Source organism: Gadus chalcogrammus, chromosome 9, assembly GCF_026213295.1.
Source record: "Gadus chalcogrammus isolate NIFS_2021 chromosome 9, NIFS_Gcha_1.0, whole genome shotgun sequence".
Taxonomy (NCBI): domain Eukaryota; kingdom Metazoa; phylum Chordata; class Actinopteri; order Gadiformes; family Gadidae; genus Gadus; species Gadus chalcogrammus.
In genome coordinates, this window is record NC_079420.1 from 23,395,911 (window position 1) to 23,411,695 (window position 15,785).

Genomic DNA, 15,785 nt, shown 5'->3' on the forward strand with positions numbered 1-15,785 from the left:
TGCTATCTCCTGATTCTAGCCCCCATCGCTCATCTCCTGGCCGTAGACGGACCAGTCCGGGCGTAAGACAACTACTGACCCCTGACTTGCTGTTCCAGGCTGAGGATAACGGCCACGGCCTGGTGCAGCACCAGCAGCTTGGTCTGCGGCTTCTCGCTGTTGAGGTGCAGTTGGCACATGTGGCCCAGCTCCTTGAAGGCCTCGTTGATGTCCCGCACTCTCAGACGCTCCCGGGCGTTGTTTGCCATGCGCCGCTCGCGCTCGCGCTCCGCCTTCTGCTCGGGGCTCAGGTCCTCATCCTCATGAAGGCTGCGAGGGGAGGAAGAGGAAGAGCAGAGGGGTGAGGATGACCATGGTATGACGATGAATGAACCAGCGGGGAAACCTATTACTGTTGTAGTAAATGTCATGTCATGAAGTCAGATGGAATTTATATTGAGCTAGTCAACAGACCAGCCCCATGACACCACAATGAAGTGACAGTAAAGTCTACTGGTTGAGGGCAAGGACTAGCTCTGCTGAGTTCATACAGTTGGGGTGTCTGCCCTCTGCTGGCTACTGTTGCCCGATACAGTTAGCCATCCTTATGGTTTACTGTGTTCCATTTGTAAATGTGTCACCTATTTAGCGATGAAAATAATGACAAATAACCTTACTAACGAACTTAGTAACTCTGTGTTTAATCAACAGTGTTAGTTTAGTCAATGTAGTTCTACCATATGCAGAGCTCTCAAGTCTTGATCTGAGTTCAGAGTGAGATTTTGTCGGCGGCGGCGACAAACGTGCGAAAACATAATTATATATTCATGTGGCATTCAGTCCAATGCTTAAAATATATCTGTGGCATTCAGTAGGCCAATGCTGTGGTAAAGTGTGGAAAGTATGACCAAGTGTTTCTTCCTGTTCAATAAATAGATCTTTATCAATCCCCTGTAGGATAAATTTGTTAATGTTTGTCACTATAAAACAATAATGGTAAAAAAATAAATACAAAACATGACAGTAACTCTAAAGTCAAACCGTCCAATCTGAAGGCTCTACTTAACCACTCCACTCCCCCTACTCACTTCCACCAATGCAAAGCGAACAGAACTGAGTAGGGGAGGGCGTAGCCTAACTAGTTTGTGAACGACCCAGAGGAATGCAACACAAATACAATGTGAACATGTATGAGGCTTTAATAAAATTAAAATTAAAATTGTGGAATTCCGCCCGGGCACATTTTGTGTGTCTCAAAAAGAGGGCATGTCCGGGCAAAAGAGGACGTCTGGTCCCCCTACGTACGGGGAACCCATTTGATTCCTACCTGTTCCACTGTTAAATAGCGGCACAAGTTGGTGGGTGCTATCCTGGTAATTTCTATGCGTGAGAAATACGAAAGTGTGGCGTGTGAGCGTGTGCATGGGTTGAATTGCGTGTGTCTCACGCCGAATGCGTGAGACTTGAGAGCCCTGTATCATATGACACATAAAGCCCTACTTTGTGCACAGTGGTTTTTTAATTGATGAGCTCTTAATGAGGTTGTTTCCGGTGGTGGGTCTAGTACTGAAAATCTATACTCAAGTAAAAGTACAATTACTTCCTTCAAAATCGACTTGAGTAAAAGTAAATATTCCAATTGGAAAACCTACTTTAGTAAGAGTAAAAAAGTACTCAAATTACAAGTAACTTCACATTTTTGTATTGCAGTGCTTGGATCAGTAAAACATGCATAATGTGTGTGTGTGAGTGAGTGAATGAGAGAGAAAGATGTGCTCTTAAAACATTTCTTCATTGTGTGTATTGCTCATTAAACATACATACAACAATGCATACAACAAAATGAATTTCATGTCATTTCAAACTAATTGACACACTAAAAATGTAAAGAGATTTCAGCTCTGTGCATATGACAAAAGGCAAGAGCTTTGTAGGAACACTACACAGGACGGCTTGGTAAGCTGATTGGCCAATCAGATTTGTCTTGACGCGATTGCTATTCAGCCTCCGCATAGCATGCACGCACACTCACAGCCAGACACAACAATGACAAACAAGTTCTAGAGTGGTCCGCAGAATACAGAGCCTGTGTAACATTGTATCTTTAGAATTCTATAAACTCTGCTGGACCATACCGCCCCCTCCTTTTTAGTCCTCAGTCCCAACATAACGGTCGACTCTTCTCCTCTGCTAAGGAATCGCAACAATGATGGAACCTAGGGAGGCCGCATCGCTAACGTGTACGCTTGTATTACAGTCAACGAAGATAATGGCTTTATCAAAATACTAATTTTAATGTAATTGAGTAAAGAGTAGAATTCTAAATCAAATATTAAGTGAGTAAAGTGAGTAACATTTAATGAGTAAGAGTAAAATTACAGATTTAAAAATCTGTAATTTTTGCTTTACTTGTAACGCGTTACTACCCACCACTGGTTGTTTCAATGGTACTAGGAGCCTGTTGTTGCCAAGTAGATTCTGCGTACCTGGCCGGGGTGCTGTTGTCGTCGTGCAGCTTGTGTTCGCCCTCCTCGTCTGATCGCTGGCTGTCTGAGCTGTGGTTGGTGTGCATCATCTCCTCCCTGTCTACACCTTCCAGCTTCAGCTCCTGGTTGCCTATCAGCACAACACACACACTGAACACACGCTTCAACGTACACTTTACTGGGTCTACTTCAGAACCAAGTCTGAAAACAGACACCAAGTCCACGACCGCCGTCCCCTTGTAGGTCAGCAGCTCACCCCTAGCTGACCCTCCATGACCGCCGCCCCCCTGTAGGTCAGCAGGAGGCTCACCCCGAGCTGATCCTCCATGAGGCGTCTAAAGGTCCCTGCCTCTGGAGGAGAGTGTGGGCGGTCCCCAGTGAAGGACCTACCTCTGCCGCCGCACCCCTGTACCGTCTGGAGCGCCAGTCGCTGCCTCGCGGCGTATGGGTGGCCATTTTGGATCCGCCCTTGGAACACCTGGTGGTTGGTGTTCATGGTGACCGCCTCCACCTGCAGAGCCACAAACAACAGTTAGTATACGTAATAAAAAACAAGGATTATTAAAACCCTGTCTAGGAAGACACACACCACACCTTTGGAAATATCCTTAAAACCTTGTCATCATAAAAACTACTCATCACCCAAACTACTGCTCATTACCTTAAGGAATAAATTACTTCTGACATCCCAACGGGCTGAAGCCTGTCTCCTAAACGTTGACCGTAGTGCAGCGGACTCCATAGTGGAGGTGGTCATATCCGTACAAAGACAATGCGTCACAGCATTCCCCCATTGTGTCCCGTTTCCTATTCCAGGGACGCCCACGCAGACCCCCACCCGCACCCTCCCGCCAGCCCCCCCCCCCCCCCCCGCTCAGGGCTGGAAAACATGTGGAAACGTCACATGGGGAAATAACACATGTGGAAAAAATGTTGAATGCTAAACACATTTCAGAATAAATGAGCTTTCAGAGCTTTCTCTTTGGAGAGCCGATTCCTTCATGCTCTCTGACTGTATTCATCACACACACACACACGTACACAAATTCACACACATACACACAGGCACACACACACGCAAACGCACACACACAAACACACACACAAACACACACACACACACACACACACACACACACACACACACACACACACACACACACACACACACACACACACACACACACACACACACACACACATCATACACACACTCTTTGGAGAGCCTATTCTTTCATGCTCTCTACCGGTATTAATCACAGACACACACGCACCCACCCAATTGCGGACACGCACGCACACACCCTGAACAGCTTCACACTCTCTCTCCATATCTATCCACTCCATTTGAATGCTCTGTGGTGGCCCATGGACACAGAGGCGATGTCTCACCATGGCGGCGTTGTGGCCGGGTGCCGGCTGCATGGGGGCCGGCAGTGAGGCGGCGGCGGGGCCGGGGCCGGCGTGGCCCAGCAGGCCGTGGAGGTCCCCGGGCAGCCCGGCCGTGGGGCCCACAGCGTGGTTCCTCAGCACGTGGATCACATCATCCAGCCGGTCCAGCCGGTCCTCCACCTGAGACTAGACACACACACACACACACACAAACACACACAAACACACACATGAAGACGGGGCTAGACTTTCTCCCATCATTCCTTTGTGTTTTCTATGTATTATTCTCTGGGGGCGTGGCAGAGTGACACACCAATGAGGAGCGGTGTTCTTAAAACAGGAGCCCCGTCGTACCATTGATATGAGGGAGGACTCGTAGGCAGGGGAGGCCGGGGACTGGGCTGGGTTCCAGGGCCGCATGTGGGGGCCTGGATTGGAAGGAAAGGGGAAAGCATGTCCAGGTGTAGTGAGGAGGTGTCACAGTAGATAATAAGAAGGATAATAACTCAATTAAGAAATACATCAATACATCAAAAACATGAATTCATTGATTCATTAATTATTAAAATTAAAATAGATAATAAGAATCCACATTTAAATTAATACACAAACAAAAAAGTTAAAGAATAATGATAAAATATTTTTATAAAATAAAGCGTATAAATCTGGTGTATCATGTGGTCAGCAGGGGGGGGGGTCCTGTGTGTGTCTTACCTGAGGGTTCGGATGGGGCCGGCGGGGGGGAGGGAGAGCGGGCCGGCGTGGACGCGCTGGAGGGGAAACTGCTGCTGGTGTGGTCAGGAGAGTATATCTGGGGGGGGGGGGGGGGGGGGGGGGGGGGGGAGAGGAGGGGGTGAGCGAGCTACACTGCCCAGCACATGGATCATTTTAAAAGCACAACTCATCATGTCTTTGCGGGGTTTTACAGCCACCCCCACCTCCGGCTCATAATCCCAAACCAAACTCATCAATTGCGGACATTTTACTATGACAGCAGGCCCATAAAACCCCAGCACCCGCGAGCCCAGCTTTAAACACACAAGACGTCAGGGTACAGGCCAGGTTGACTTCACCCTGCAGCGCAGATTGACTTTTTTTCTTTTTATCAATTGAATGGAGTTGAGTGGACGTGGAACAGGAAGCCACGCGGTCACAGGGTTTAACAGGGTCGGGGTTGAGTGTACTTACAGATGCCAGAGCTTTGCCCAACGCGTCACCCGTCTGCGAGCCTCGGGGCAGACTGCCTTGGTTTCCTGTCCACGGAAGGGAGCGGCAATTCATAGTTTATGAAGGCTTCTCGAGGCACACAAAGACCCTTCATATACAGCTAATGGATTTAAAATACAGGGCGTATATTTATATATTATATATATATATAGACAGATATAGCCCCACATATAAATATACATACATATATACATATAAACATACACATTTATTGTGAATTCACTCCATGACCTCTGAACCCACCCCACCCCAAACCGAAGCTGACCTGAGGAGTTTTCTGAGTGGCTGGCGGAGGAGGAGGAGGTCCGAGGGGGGTGCGAGCGGTGGAAGGTGGACATTGGGGGAAGGCCTCTGTTCATATCCGCCTGCGTCGAGTAGACCTGGAACACGTCACCAAACCCAGCCGTTGGCGGTCATACATTTATACGGGTCAGAGGTCGGCACTTTTGACCCCTTTTGGGTTTGTTTTCATGAAATGTTTTTACCAGGTGATTGTGTGACGTCATGTTGTTGTAGTTCCCGTGCTCTGTGTGGCTGGATGTGAGCCCCCCTCGCTGCCCCCCTTCGTAGCCCTGTTGGTTCAGTCCGTTCGCCGTGTTCCAGATGTCGGCTGAGTTGCCGGTGCCCTCTGCATTAAGGACACAAGTGTCAACACAGATGTGCTGCCATCTTGTGTCTCACAGCAACGCTACGCTGAAGTCAATTCTGAATATGTCGTGGACACAGTGAAGAAAGCTATGCAAGTTTTATGCCTCATATAACTCAAATCCCTAATGTAATTCTTACATGATTGTTGTCTCTGACATATAAGACCTCTCCCATACCCATTTCCTCCTCTCTCAGTGCAAGTTAACTGTATCAAAATAAAAGCGGGTAGACGCTCAAAAGTAGACCAAAGCAAAAGTAGACATTCATTCCCCCCTCAATCCAATAATGTCTGGCTGCAGCCTGACATCCAACTGCTATCAACTGCTATCATCAAAATCATCATAGGTTTTACGCCAGCGATGATGTTTAGTAAATTATGTCCCTTTTTAAACATTGATATTTTGGGGCACTTCTTCATGATTCATTATTTTCCATGTACCTTGGTAAACGATACATGTAATGGAAAGAACCTAGTGCATTCACATGTGAGCAAAAATCGGGCTAAGAAGCTAGCGCAACAGGCTTAATTGTTAGCGCAACAGGGTTAGGGTTAGGGTTAGGGTAGAAGTGGTTAGGGTTAGGGTAGTAGTGGTGAGGGTTAGGGTAGCAGTGGTTAGGGTTAGGGTTACGGTCGTAGTGGTTAGGGTTAGGGATTGAAAGAAGAGATTGAAACGTTCCACGCCTACGCCCCGGGAACCACGCTTTGCCACTGGACGAGAGGCAATGACGGTAGCAGTTGGAAGTGGATATCCATATCCTACAGGCTGAAGCCAGACCCTTCTCCCTCTCTCCTACCGCTCACTTGGCCCTCTCTGTGATGAGCAAGACTCAGTGCACTTCCATTACGAAACTGGTTGGTGTTGTTGAGAGATCCCTCTGGTGTTATTTTCAAAGGGCACACAGAGCAGCGCTGGCACTCACCAAAAAAGGTGTTGGCGAACACGTTGCCGGGGGTCTTGTGGGAGAGGTGTGATGTGGTGTTCTGGTTGATGTCCTCATTGTCAGGACATTGTCCATAAACCTAAAAGGAAATGTAGAAAGTAGACTCTAATTAATAAAGTAACACTGGGGGCAATTCTGCTGGCGGCGGCGAGGCGAGTGGAACAAAGTACGGTCAGAACGGGATAATCCTTAAGCTGCAGGTCCAGGCTCCTCCTCATCCGGATTTAGGAAGCATTCAGCGGGAGAAATCCCCACGCTAATCGAGGTAAGGTTTGTCTGTGCACACATGACTGTTGGATACACGACCGTGTGCGCATGCTCATAGTATTTTAGACTAATTGGTGTGCTTCTGCAGCTGAGATGTTTGTGTTATGATGTGTTGTGCGCTCCAAGAGGTCCGCTTCTACTATCCGTGTGTTCTGCACAAATAAATTGGATGCAGGAATACAGGCCTGCATTCTGCAGAAAAGTGTTTGACATACACACCAACACATGTTCAAAGACACCAAACACAAACACACGCACATGTAGACACACGCAAACACACATACACACACACACACACAAACAAACACACAGACACACACACACACACACATAAACACAGAACCACATGCAGCAACACACACACACACACACACGCACACACACACACACACACCAAGAGGTCTGGCCTGCACCTGCACCTCCCTCAATTTCTTTGATGTGCCCCAGGAAATGAAAATAAACCTCCCTGCTCAACATCAATGGGGTGTCAGTTACCCGGACGACAAGTTCTGTAAAGCAGCCTATTAAAGGCTGAATACGCTCACACACACACACATCCACAGACGCACACTCACTCACACACACACACACTCACACACAAACACATCCAAAAATGCGCACACACACACACACACACACACACACACACACACACACACACACACACACACACACACACACACACACACACACCCAAACACTCACTCACACATTTGACTCACACACCAACAATGATATACAAACACGGGGACCCACATTTCATGTTAGAATATACAAAAACATACACACACTCACACACACACACACACACACACACACACACACACACACACACACACACACACACACACACACACACACACACACACACACACACACACACCACACACACACACACACACACACACACACACACACACATAACACATACACACACACAAACACACACACACCGTGACCTTGGCTGGCACGGGTCCCATGGTGATTGTGCGAGAGGCCAACAGAGGAGCCCCTGCCGACACCGGGCCCATCTGAGCCGACGTGAGCAACATATGGCCAAGGATAAAGCCAATTGTCCTCCTTACCATCAACGTGGCAGGCGACCCGTTAATAATGGCCACACCCCCGCCCCGCCCCCTCCCCCACCCCCACCCCCCGGAGAGGACCCGTCAGCGTGGAATCCTCTTTTAACACCGCCTTGATTTAGGAACCATCAATCAGGAAATCCATAATTATAAGGGACGCGCTCTGGATATAAAGACCTTAACTTCAAATTTTATATTTTGCATAAACAATCATCTTTTTTGTTTTGTGCGTTAGGATACTTTTAGGGTGTGTTCCTTTGTAATTTTTCAATTCCCCTGAACAAGTAATTTTTTTCATCACAAACATTTAACCAAATAGCCTATTGAATCAAATATTTGAATGAAAACAGTACAAGCAGCCAGTGTTATGGAGTGGCAGCACACAGGAATATTCCCTTATTAATGTTGGGTGAGTTATGGCACCAGATGAGTGGAATATCAACTTGCTCTTCAAGTCCTACGCTTGCGGTTGTACCCCGGCCAACTCTAGCCACATGCAACCAATTTTCTGCTTCTGTGATCCATGATGTCTGGATATGGTTAGTCTCGGAGATCAAAGCGCCTTTGATAATGGCTGTAGTGGTGTAGGGACCGCTGCAACGTAGCAGGCTTAAATCAAATAGAAACAGCGGCAGTCTGCTTCATGTCAGAACCTCGCTGCTGCCGGTGGACTGACTGCTCAGCACTTACAAAGTACAAAGTGGGATGTGAACCCAATGAGTTGGTCCTGATGACGAGAGGAGTTCCGCATGGTCTGAGCATGGCTGATCAAACAGAAAAGCAAATAATAAAAGCTGGTAGCCTACAGCAGCAACACCACATGTTTCACTAATAGGATACTCTAAGCTTTCGGAACTACATCTAATTTTACAACCGTTCATGCAAACGCTAACAAATGCTTTGATACTTTATCAAACTTTGAAGCCAAACTCATAACCAAACATGTTATGTGAGGTTATTTAATCCAAATAAAGCTGATGGTTAAAACACATTCTGAAGTGTGTGTGTTAAAAAAATATCCAAATAAAGCTGATGGTTAAAACACATTGCTAAGTGTGAGTGTTATTTGTGAACATATGCATGTATACAGGACCGACGATCACTCCCAGAGTGTGGTAATACGTGATGTGTACACATGCAATGCATATCATTGGTAACAACACAATAATAAGATGTGCTTGCCGTGTCGCAGCACAAGTATCGCATTTAACCATTCACGATCCAATCAATCTCTGCATCCTACTTCAACACAAGAGCTCACAAAGAGGAGGGAAACAAGAAAAGAGTATAAAGAGATACTCACTGGCTTCATGTTGTAGCAGTACATCATGGGGTTGTTCCCCGTCCCGGGGACAGGATAAGCGCAGTACATCGCTGTCCTGTTCAACACTCCGGACTCACAGTCAGCGGCGCGTCCCCGCAGCTCCCAGCTCGGGTCCTCGTGTGTGCACGTCGTCCACGTGCACGCCTCCTCCCGGCCCGCCCTCCCGCTGGTCCCCGCAGACAACTTATGCAAATGAGGACCGTACCATTCATGCACCCAGGGAACGGTCACTTCGGTCCCTTCCCGGAATGGCTGAAACGCGGACGAAATGGAATGGGATATTTAAAACCGAATTGGACCGGCCTACTAATCAAGCGCTGAAGTAAAAATAATCGATGAAAAAAAATAAAATAAAATAAAGCTGAGGTACTGACGTATTGTATGCCTAAATCACGAAGTATTACAAAACGAGTATTTGCTGCAGAAATAGGCCTACATGAGTGAATTCCTTCCATATGACCAATCATCTAATTTTAAGAAGGGCATCTGGTTTTGAAAGAAAACATCATGGGAATGGATTTTGCACGACTGTCATCCTTACTCTAAAATCAAACCAAGTGAAGGACAAAAACCCAATATCCTACACAGGGGCGATTCTAGGGAGTGTGGGGGCCGATTGGAGCGATTGTTGACGGGGGGGGGGGTATGGAGCGATTGTTGACGGGGGGGGGGGGGGGGGTGGGTTATGGAGCGATTGTTGAGGGGGGGGGGGGTGGGAGTATGGAGCGATTTTTTTATTTTTTGGCTCTAGGGGCCCCCTAGTAGTGGCCCGGGGCCCCAAGCAATTGCGTGGCCCCAGGCAATTGCCTGGTATGCCTAATGGGATGCAGCGCCTCTGATCCTACAGACAGCTCTGAACAGGTAGGAGAACCTTCCCTTAGTTTGGAGACACGTGTGATTTCTGACTTTAATGACAGGCTAAAAGATTATGGATACTTTAATCAGTCTGGGCGATAGCACTTATGGCACAACGTCTTCCCATGTGACCTACTAACCTACTGTAGGCCCAAAGACAGAAAGGTCCTAATTAAAAATAGGTTTACTTGATTTTTTGTTGTGAAGGATAAATGAACATGTACAAAAAGTCCATGAAAAATAGCCAATTAGTCAATAAAGTATTATTGTGTTCTGTTGACCTCAAAACATTTGTTAAGGCTTTGTGAGAACAGAAGGCTTATGTTTGAAACCATTGAATCAAATCAGAAAAATATATCTAGGCAGACCTCACTGAAATTAAGATAATAATAAGAGACATGTAAAGTTCAGCAATATCCCAGACAGACCTCAGGAAAACCCAATCGAGGACTTCTCTTTAGCCAGGAGTCTGTAGTCTTGGTTAACCTAGAGATTGTTAGTGCTTTGCACTTGGTTCTATGAACATCCTTACTGTACCGACAGAGATATATTGTTTCTCCATCTTCTGACAAATATACTTACTGTAAGTCGCTTGGATAAAAGCGTCTGCTAAATGCCCTTAAGTTAAATGTAAATTAAGTCTATATTTGATGAGTTAGGCTACCTTAGTGTTCATGCTTGAGCCACAAGGAAACTGGGTTTGGATGTCGTCAAGCTCATTATGGGACACAAGTCTTTCCCATGACCTTTCTAAAATCAACTTGTCCGACACTTTTATTTAAAAACACAACAACAATGATTGGCTAACATTGCTTCCCAGAAATAGTGAAGTATTAAGGTGAGCAGGGAACAGCTTAGATGCGTTAACCTGCTGATTTAATACCCCCTCCAGGCTCCAGCACCTAGGAGGTCAGCCGCTCCACAACAGGTTACTCCTTTAATCCCGAGCCTCCACAACACCGTCAGCCCGGTGAGGAGGGCAGCTTCTCTATTTTAGAAGACCAAACAACACAAATAACACCCTGTTCAATTGAAAAAATTATCAAATGTTTTTTCATTTTATAAACAATGAGCTTATGCATTATGAGATGATAGTCGATAATTAGGAGGATTATGTAAACGGAAAAGCTGTTTTCCTAACGAATAACCCCAATGATAACACGTGAATGACGTGGCCTTTTCCTCTGACATTAGGCTTCTTAAGTGTCCTAATAATCAAAGACTAAGCTCCTGGATAATAGGAATGGGTGCACATGCGGTAAGAACAAATATCTACAGGGCCCTAATCATGAACTTTGCATCAATCTTACTTAATAGCAGTCTTGTCAGGAGCATGATTATTCAAACAGGTAATGCAAATGTTAATGAGTGCACATTAGCATATCTATATTTTCCTTTTGTTGAACTGTCAGTGGTTATGATGCTCAACAAAGGAGAATGCCAGCACGATGGCCCTCCAGATATGTTGCTAGACAGCGAGACGCCGAGGAGGGAGAGAAGCTGAACTGGAGAGAATTAAAGAGACATAAACATAAACACAAAAAATACACTGTACGTATGTAGCGCGTCTAATCCAATGGCACACACACAACAACAACAACAACAAAAACGGCAAAGTACTCCAATCCCATTGGGACGCACGCACAGCATGTCAACACAACAGGGTCTTACAGCACAATTAAAAAATCACCCATGAATTTACAACATACAATCGAATAAAAAAAAAAGAGGTTAGCCGCTGTTTGACAAATCAAAGCAATCGTGTGACGGTGCTGTAAACGATAAGCCGGCCCCTTCTGCGCCTACGAGGCAGATCTCTCAAGTGTTGTTGACATACTGCTCAGCATCATGTGCCTGATTTGACATGGCTTAAATAACCATCTTCCTGCCAGGGCCCTGGCGCGCACACAAGAAAGAGTGAGTGGGATGGGGGCAGCAGATGGTGACATTCCACATGACCAAACTGATCAATCAGCGTGCTGGGACGCAGGTGCAGCGCAGCCGGGCTCCACACACCCTCTGCGTCCAGGAGGGCAGGCAAACACACACACACACACACACACACACACACACACACACACACACACACACACCACACACACACACACACACACACACACACAACACACACACACACACACACACACACACACACACACGTATGTATACACACACACACCCTCATTCTGCATCTATGGGGGCTCGCAAACACACAAACACTCATGCACACATGTATACACACACAAACACACACTCTCTCCTTCTGCATCTACAGGGCACGCTAACAAACATACACACACACACTCACATACATATGTACAAACACACACACACTCTCTTGTATTCACACACACACTTACACAAACACAAACTCACATATCAACACACACACATATACGCACACACACACACTTATAAACACACATATGTATGCACACAAACAGCCTTATGACACACAAATAAACCATATAAAGGAACACACACACATACAAACACTCAAACACATATACACCCACACGGGCGCCAAATCCTGCCAGCCACCCGAGGCTCTGCATGCTCCCTTGTCCCGCTGGGCCAAGGTTGATGACATCACAGTTTCCCCATCCGTTTTTCCACGGGACACCGCCACGCCGTAGTGAAGAGGTCTGAATCCACTACAGCAACAGACGGCCAACGAGGAACGGAGGGACTGACGTCAAACCTGGGTCTCCCATACACACACAGGAACCAGAGCCGTGGAACACGTGGATTAACACAAAATTCTGAAAAAATGTTTACATTTGTTGTTGACTTCTCTAGTGAACGCCATATATTGAATATAATGGGTGTACTTAGTAGTTCTTTCTAAGATGCTTTAATCAAGTAGGAACTTACAGTGAATTCAGATTTATGTTATAAGGAGCAAGTAGGGGATTAGCATGTTGCTCTGGGATGCCTACAGGTAGTCTGCGGAGAGCGGGGGTTTAACCCATCGCTGCTGGCTAGGAGCCGACCACTGTAGACAGTTCACTACACCTCCTTCCTGCCCTTACCTAATCTGGCCCTAAGGTAACCGTCTTTCAATCATCTTTTAGGGATTTTATATAGATTATCATTTGTACATATATTATATATTATTATTATTATAATTAAACATACACTTGAAAATATATTATTATGAATTGTTTTATGGCAGTCACACTTGTAATCAGTGTATCTTGAAAAAAGGTTCTCAAAACACACATCACTAGGTCCAAGACATGCACACACACACACGCATTCTCCCACACACATCCATCACACACACTGCCGAGTGTCACATATAGCAGCACTGACCCACCCCGGGGCGGGGGAGTGGGAGCTGGTGTTTGATACCTGTTGTTGGTGTGGCGGTGGCGTGAGAAGTGTCCAGGGATAAGACGCTGGACAGGGAGGGCTGATCTGGGACACAGAGAGCCAGAAGACGTGGGGGTGTAAGAGGATTGGGGCGGCGACGGCCACAGCACACGTGAGGACTAGACTGACTGACCTCTGCACCCATGGTGACCAGAGTTGGCCTACATTCACTAAGACCTGCGAGGAGGGAGAAGGGTCTAGGGTGCCTCTATAGTGTCCGGTCGGAAAAGGCTTTGTTTTGAGCCAACTCAGCCCAGCCTGGACCTTTCTAATGTTTTTATTGTCAGTACTATTCTATTGACTGTTACTCATTTATCAAAGTGGCGTATGACTACTGGCTTATTAGTGCCTAGCTAGAATTTACTGTACTTAAGTGTGTTTTAGTGCATTTTGGTATTCAAGGTCATTTATTGATATTTTCTGGGATTTAATTAGAGAATACCATCGTGAGATTTCCAGATCATCACAGACCATTCTTTAATCCACTCATTCGATGTTTCCATGACAGCTGCAGCATACAACATGTAAAGAGACAATCAATTATCTCTATGATGTATTGGGTTCAAGGGGCTGGTTTGGGTTCACACACGCATACTTTACATGTATGGTAAAGAAAAATGTAATTATATTTTAGGAGGACAGCTGAACAAGGGTCGACACTTTACACAGACATATGAGCTATGTGTAATCCTGGCTATATATTGGGGATGGTTTTTCTGTATTACCATATGGATCCTACCGTAGGGGTTAATTATCCATAATTAGTAGGCTTCTATTCCCAGGAGATTAGCTCTAATGACATGTGAGGATTGTAAACTACAAGGTGGTTTTCATTGAGGGACTTCATGTACTATTTGAATAGCCTTATTTTATAAAACTCAATAGTCACCCAGATAGGTATTGTCACAGCATGAGTGAGCTGATATGATAGACTTGGTAAACAAGGTCAATGACATAAAGACTGGATCTTAACGTTTGGAAAGAATGAGCAAGGACAAGGACTTCTGAGACCAACTCCTTCTCCACCACTCAAATCAGATGTGACAGGAGATTGACAGTAAAATAAATCAATCGAGAATAGATGGGAACAGAGTCAAAAATAGAGGGAGGAAACAATGACTTAAAGGAAACAATGTTTTCTGGTGCTTTGGAGGAGGTGTCAGCAGTCCACACCTCCAGTGCTGTTAACAAGTCAGCCAATAACACGGGTTGATAGATCTGTGAGATGATGATGAAGGGGCTATATTGAGTCAAATCACTGAGATGTTTTCAGGCCATGACCTGTGTTTCCTGTCATGTATTGTAAGTCAATTAAGGAAATATGCATGATTTCTGAATCATGCATATTTATATAATTATATGTATACATATATATGTATATAATTATACATTTAATTTGCCATGCGTGCGTTTTTGCATTTGGCTCATGTATACCCAAACACAAACATGTAATAGTTGCTAGAAATACATTATAGACATTATTTTTTTATTATAATTATTAAATATAAGGCTAAAAACAGTGACCAATCACTTATAATATCAAAATGTATTCATGTTGAATCCAGATGTAATGCCAAAAAAAGCCACATTTTACAATATCAACTTTTTCCAAAAAAGATATAGGCCTGGACTACACATGCATGTTGGCGTTTTGGATGGTGGTCGTCCCTATTGTGACCAGTGGGAGGCGGTATTGGATACCTATTGAGAATGTGGCTCTTGTTTTGACCTAGTGACTTGATCCTTTAATTATATATAGATATTTCTGAACGCTGATGATTTACAGATGTGATATCGTCAAGTGCAATCACATTGTACACCTATTGGTATAAACAATGTCATCGACTTTGTAATATATATAATGATGTTACAATAATAGTCGAATGGCAAAACAGCCATAGCCCACTGCTACAGCTGTAAACAACAATAATGCATATTAACCAATCTGAATGATGCTGCAAGAAACACCCCCCTTCAACGTGATAACACATTCCTAAAATGGAGTCCTACGCGTATTTGTATGAATATCGGTGCATGCAGATAGCCTACAATAGATCTGCTTGCAAAACATCGGATTGTCCATGCTGGCTCCTGCGCCTGTGCTTTGCGCCCCCAGCGGCCGGCAGCGGCACTACCCCCTGTAGCGTTTCCTGCGCCTGCGCGCTGCGCCCCTAGCGGCCGACAGCAGCACTACCCCCTGTAGCG

The 15,785-nt window shown here is 45.6% G+C and overlaps 1 protein-coding gene across 1 annotated transcript in view; it reads right to left on the reverse strand.

Annotated features, from left to right (window-relative positions):
* LOC130389548 (transcription factor 12-like) overlaps positions 1-9,439 on the reverse strand; it is a 12,320-nt gene extending 2,881 nt beyond the window's left edge. The window contains exons 1-11 of the mRNA XM_056599376.1: positions 9,330-9,439; positions 6,654-6,753; positions 5,570-5,712; positions 5,350-5,464; positions 5,046-5,110; positions 4,572-4,668; positions 4,212-4,285; positions 3,858-4,043; positions 2,856-2,976; positions 2,466-2,595; positions 80-309 (exon numbers count right to left, since the gene is read on the reverse strand). Coding sequence (XP_056455351.1) covers positions 80-309; positions 2,466-2,595; positions 2,856-2,976; positions 3,858-4,043; positions 4,212-4,285; positions 4,572-4,668; positions 5,046-5,110; positions 5,350-5,464; positions 5,570-5,712; positions 6,654-6,753; positions 9,330-9,398 — 1,330 coding nt within the window. The 5' untranslated portion in view covers positions 9,399-9,439. The remainder of the gene's footprint in view (positions 1-79; positions 310-2,465; positions 2,596-2,855; positions 2,977-3,857; positions 4,044-4,211; positions 4,286-4,571; positions 4,669-5,045; positions 5,111-5,349; positions 5,465-5,569; positions 5,713-6,653; positions 6,754-9,329) is intronic.
* Between the last annotated feature and the right edge of the window lie 6,346 nt (positions 9,440-15,785).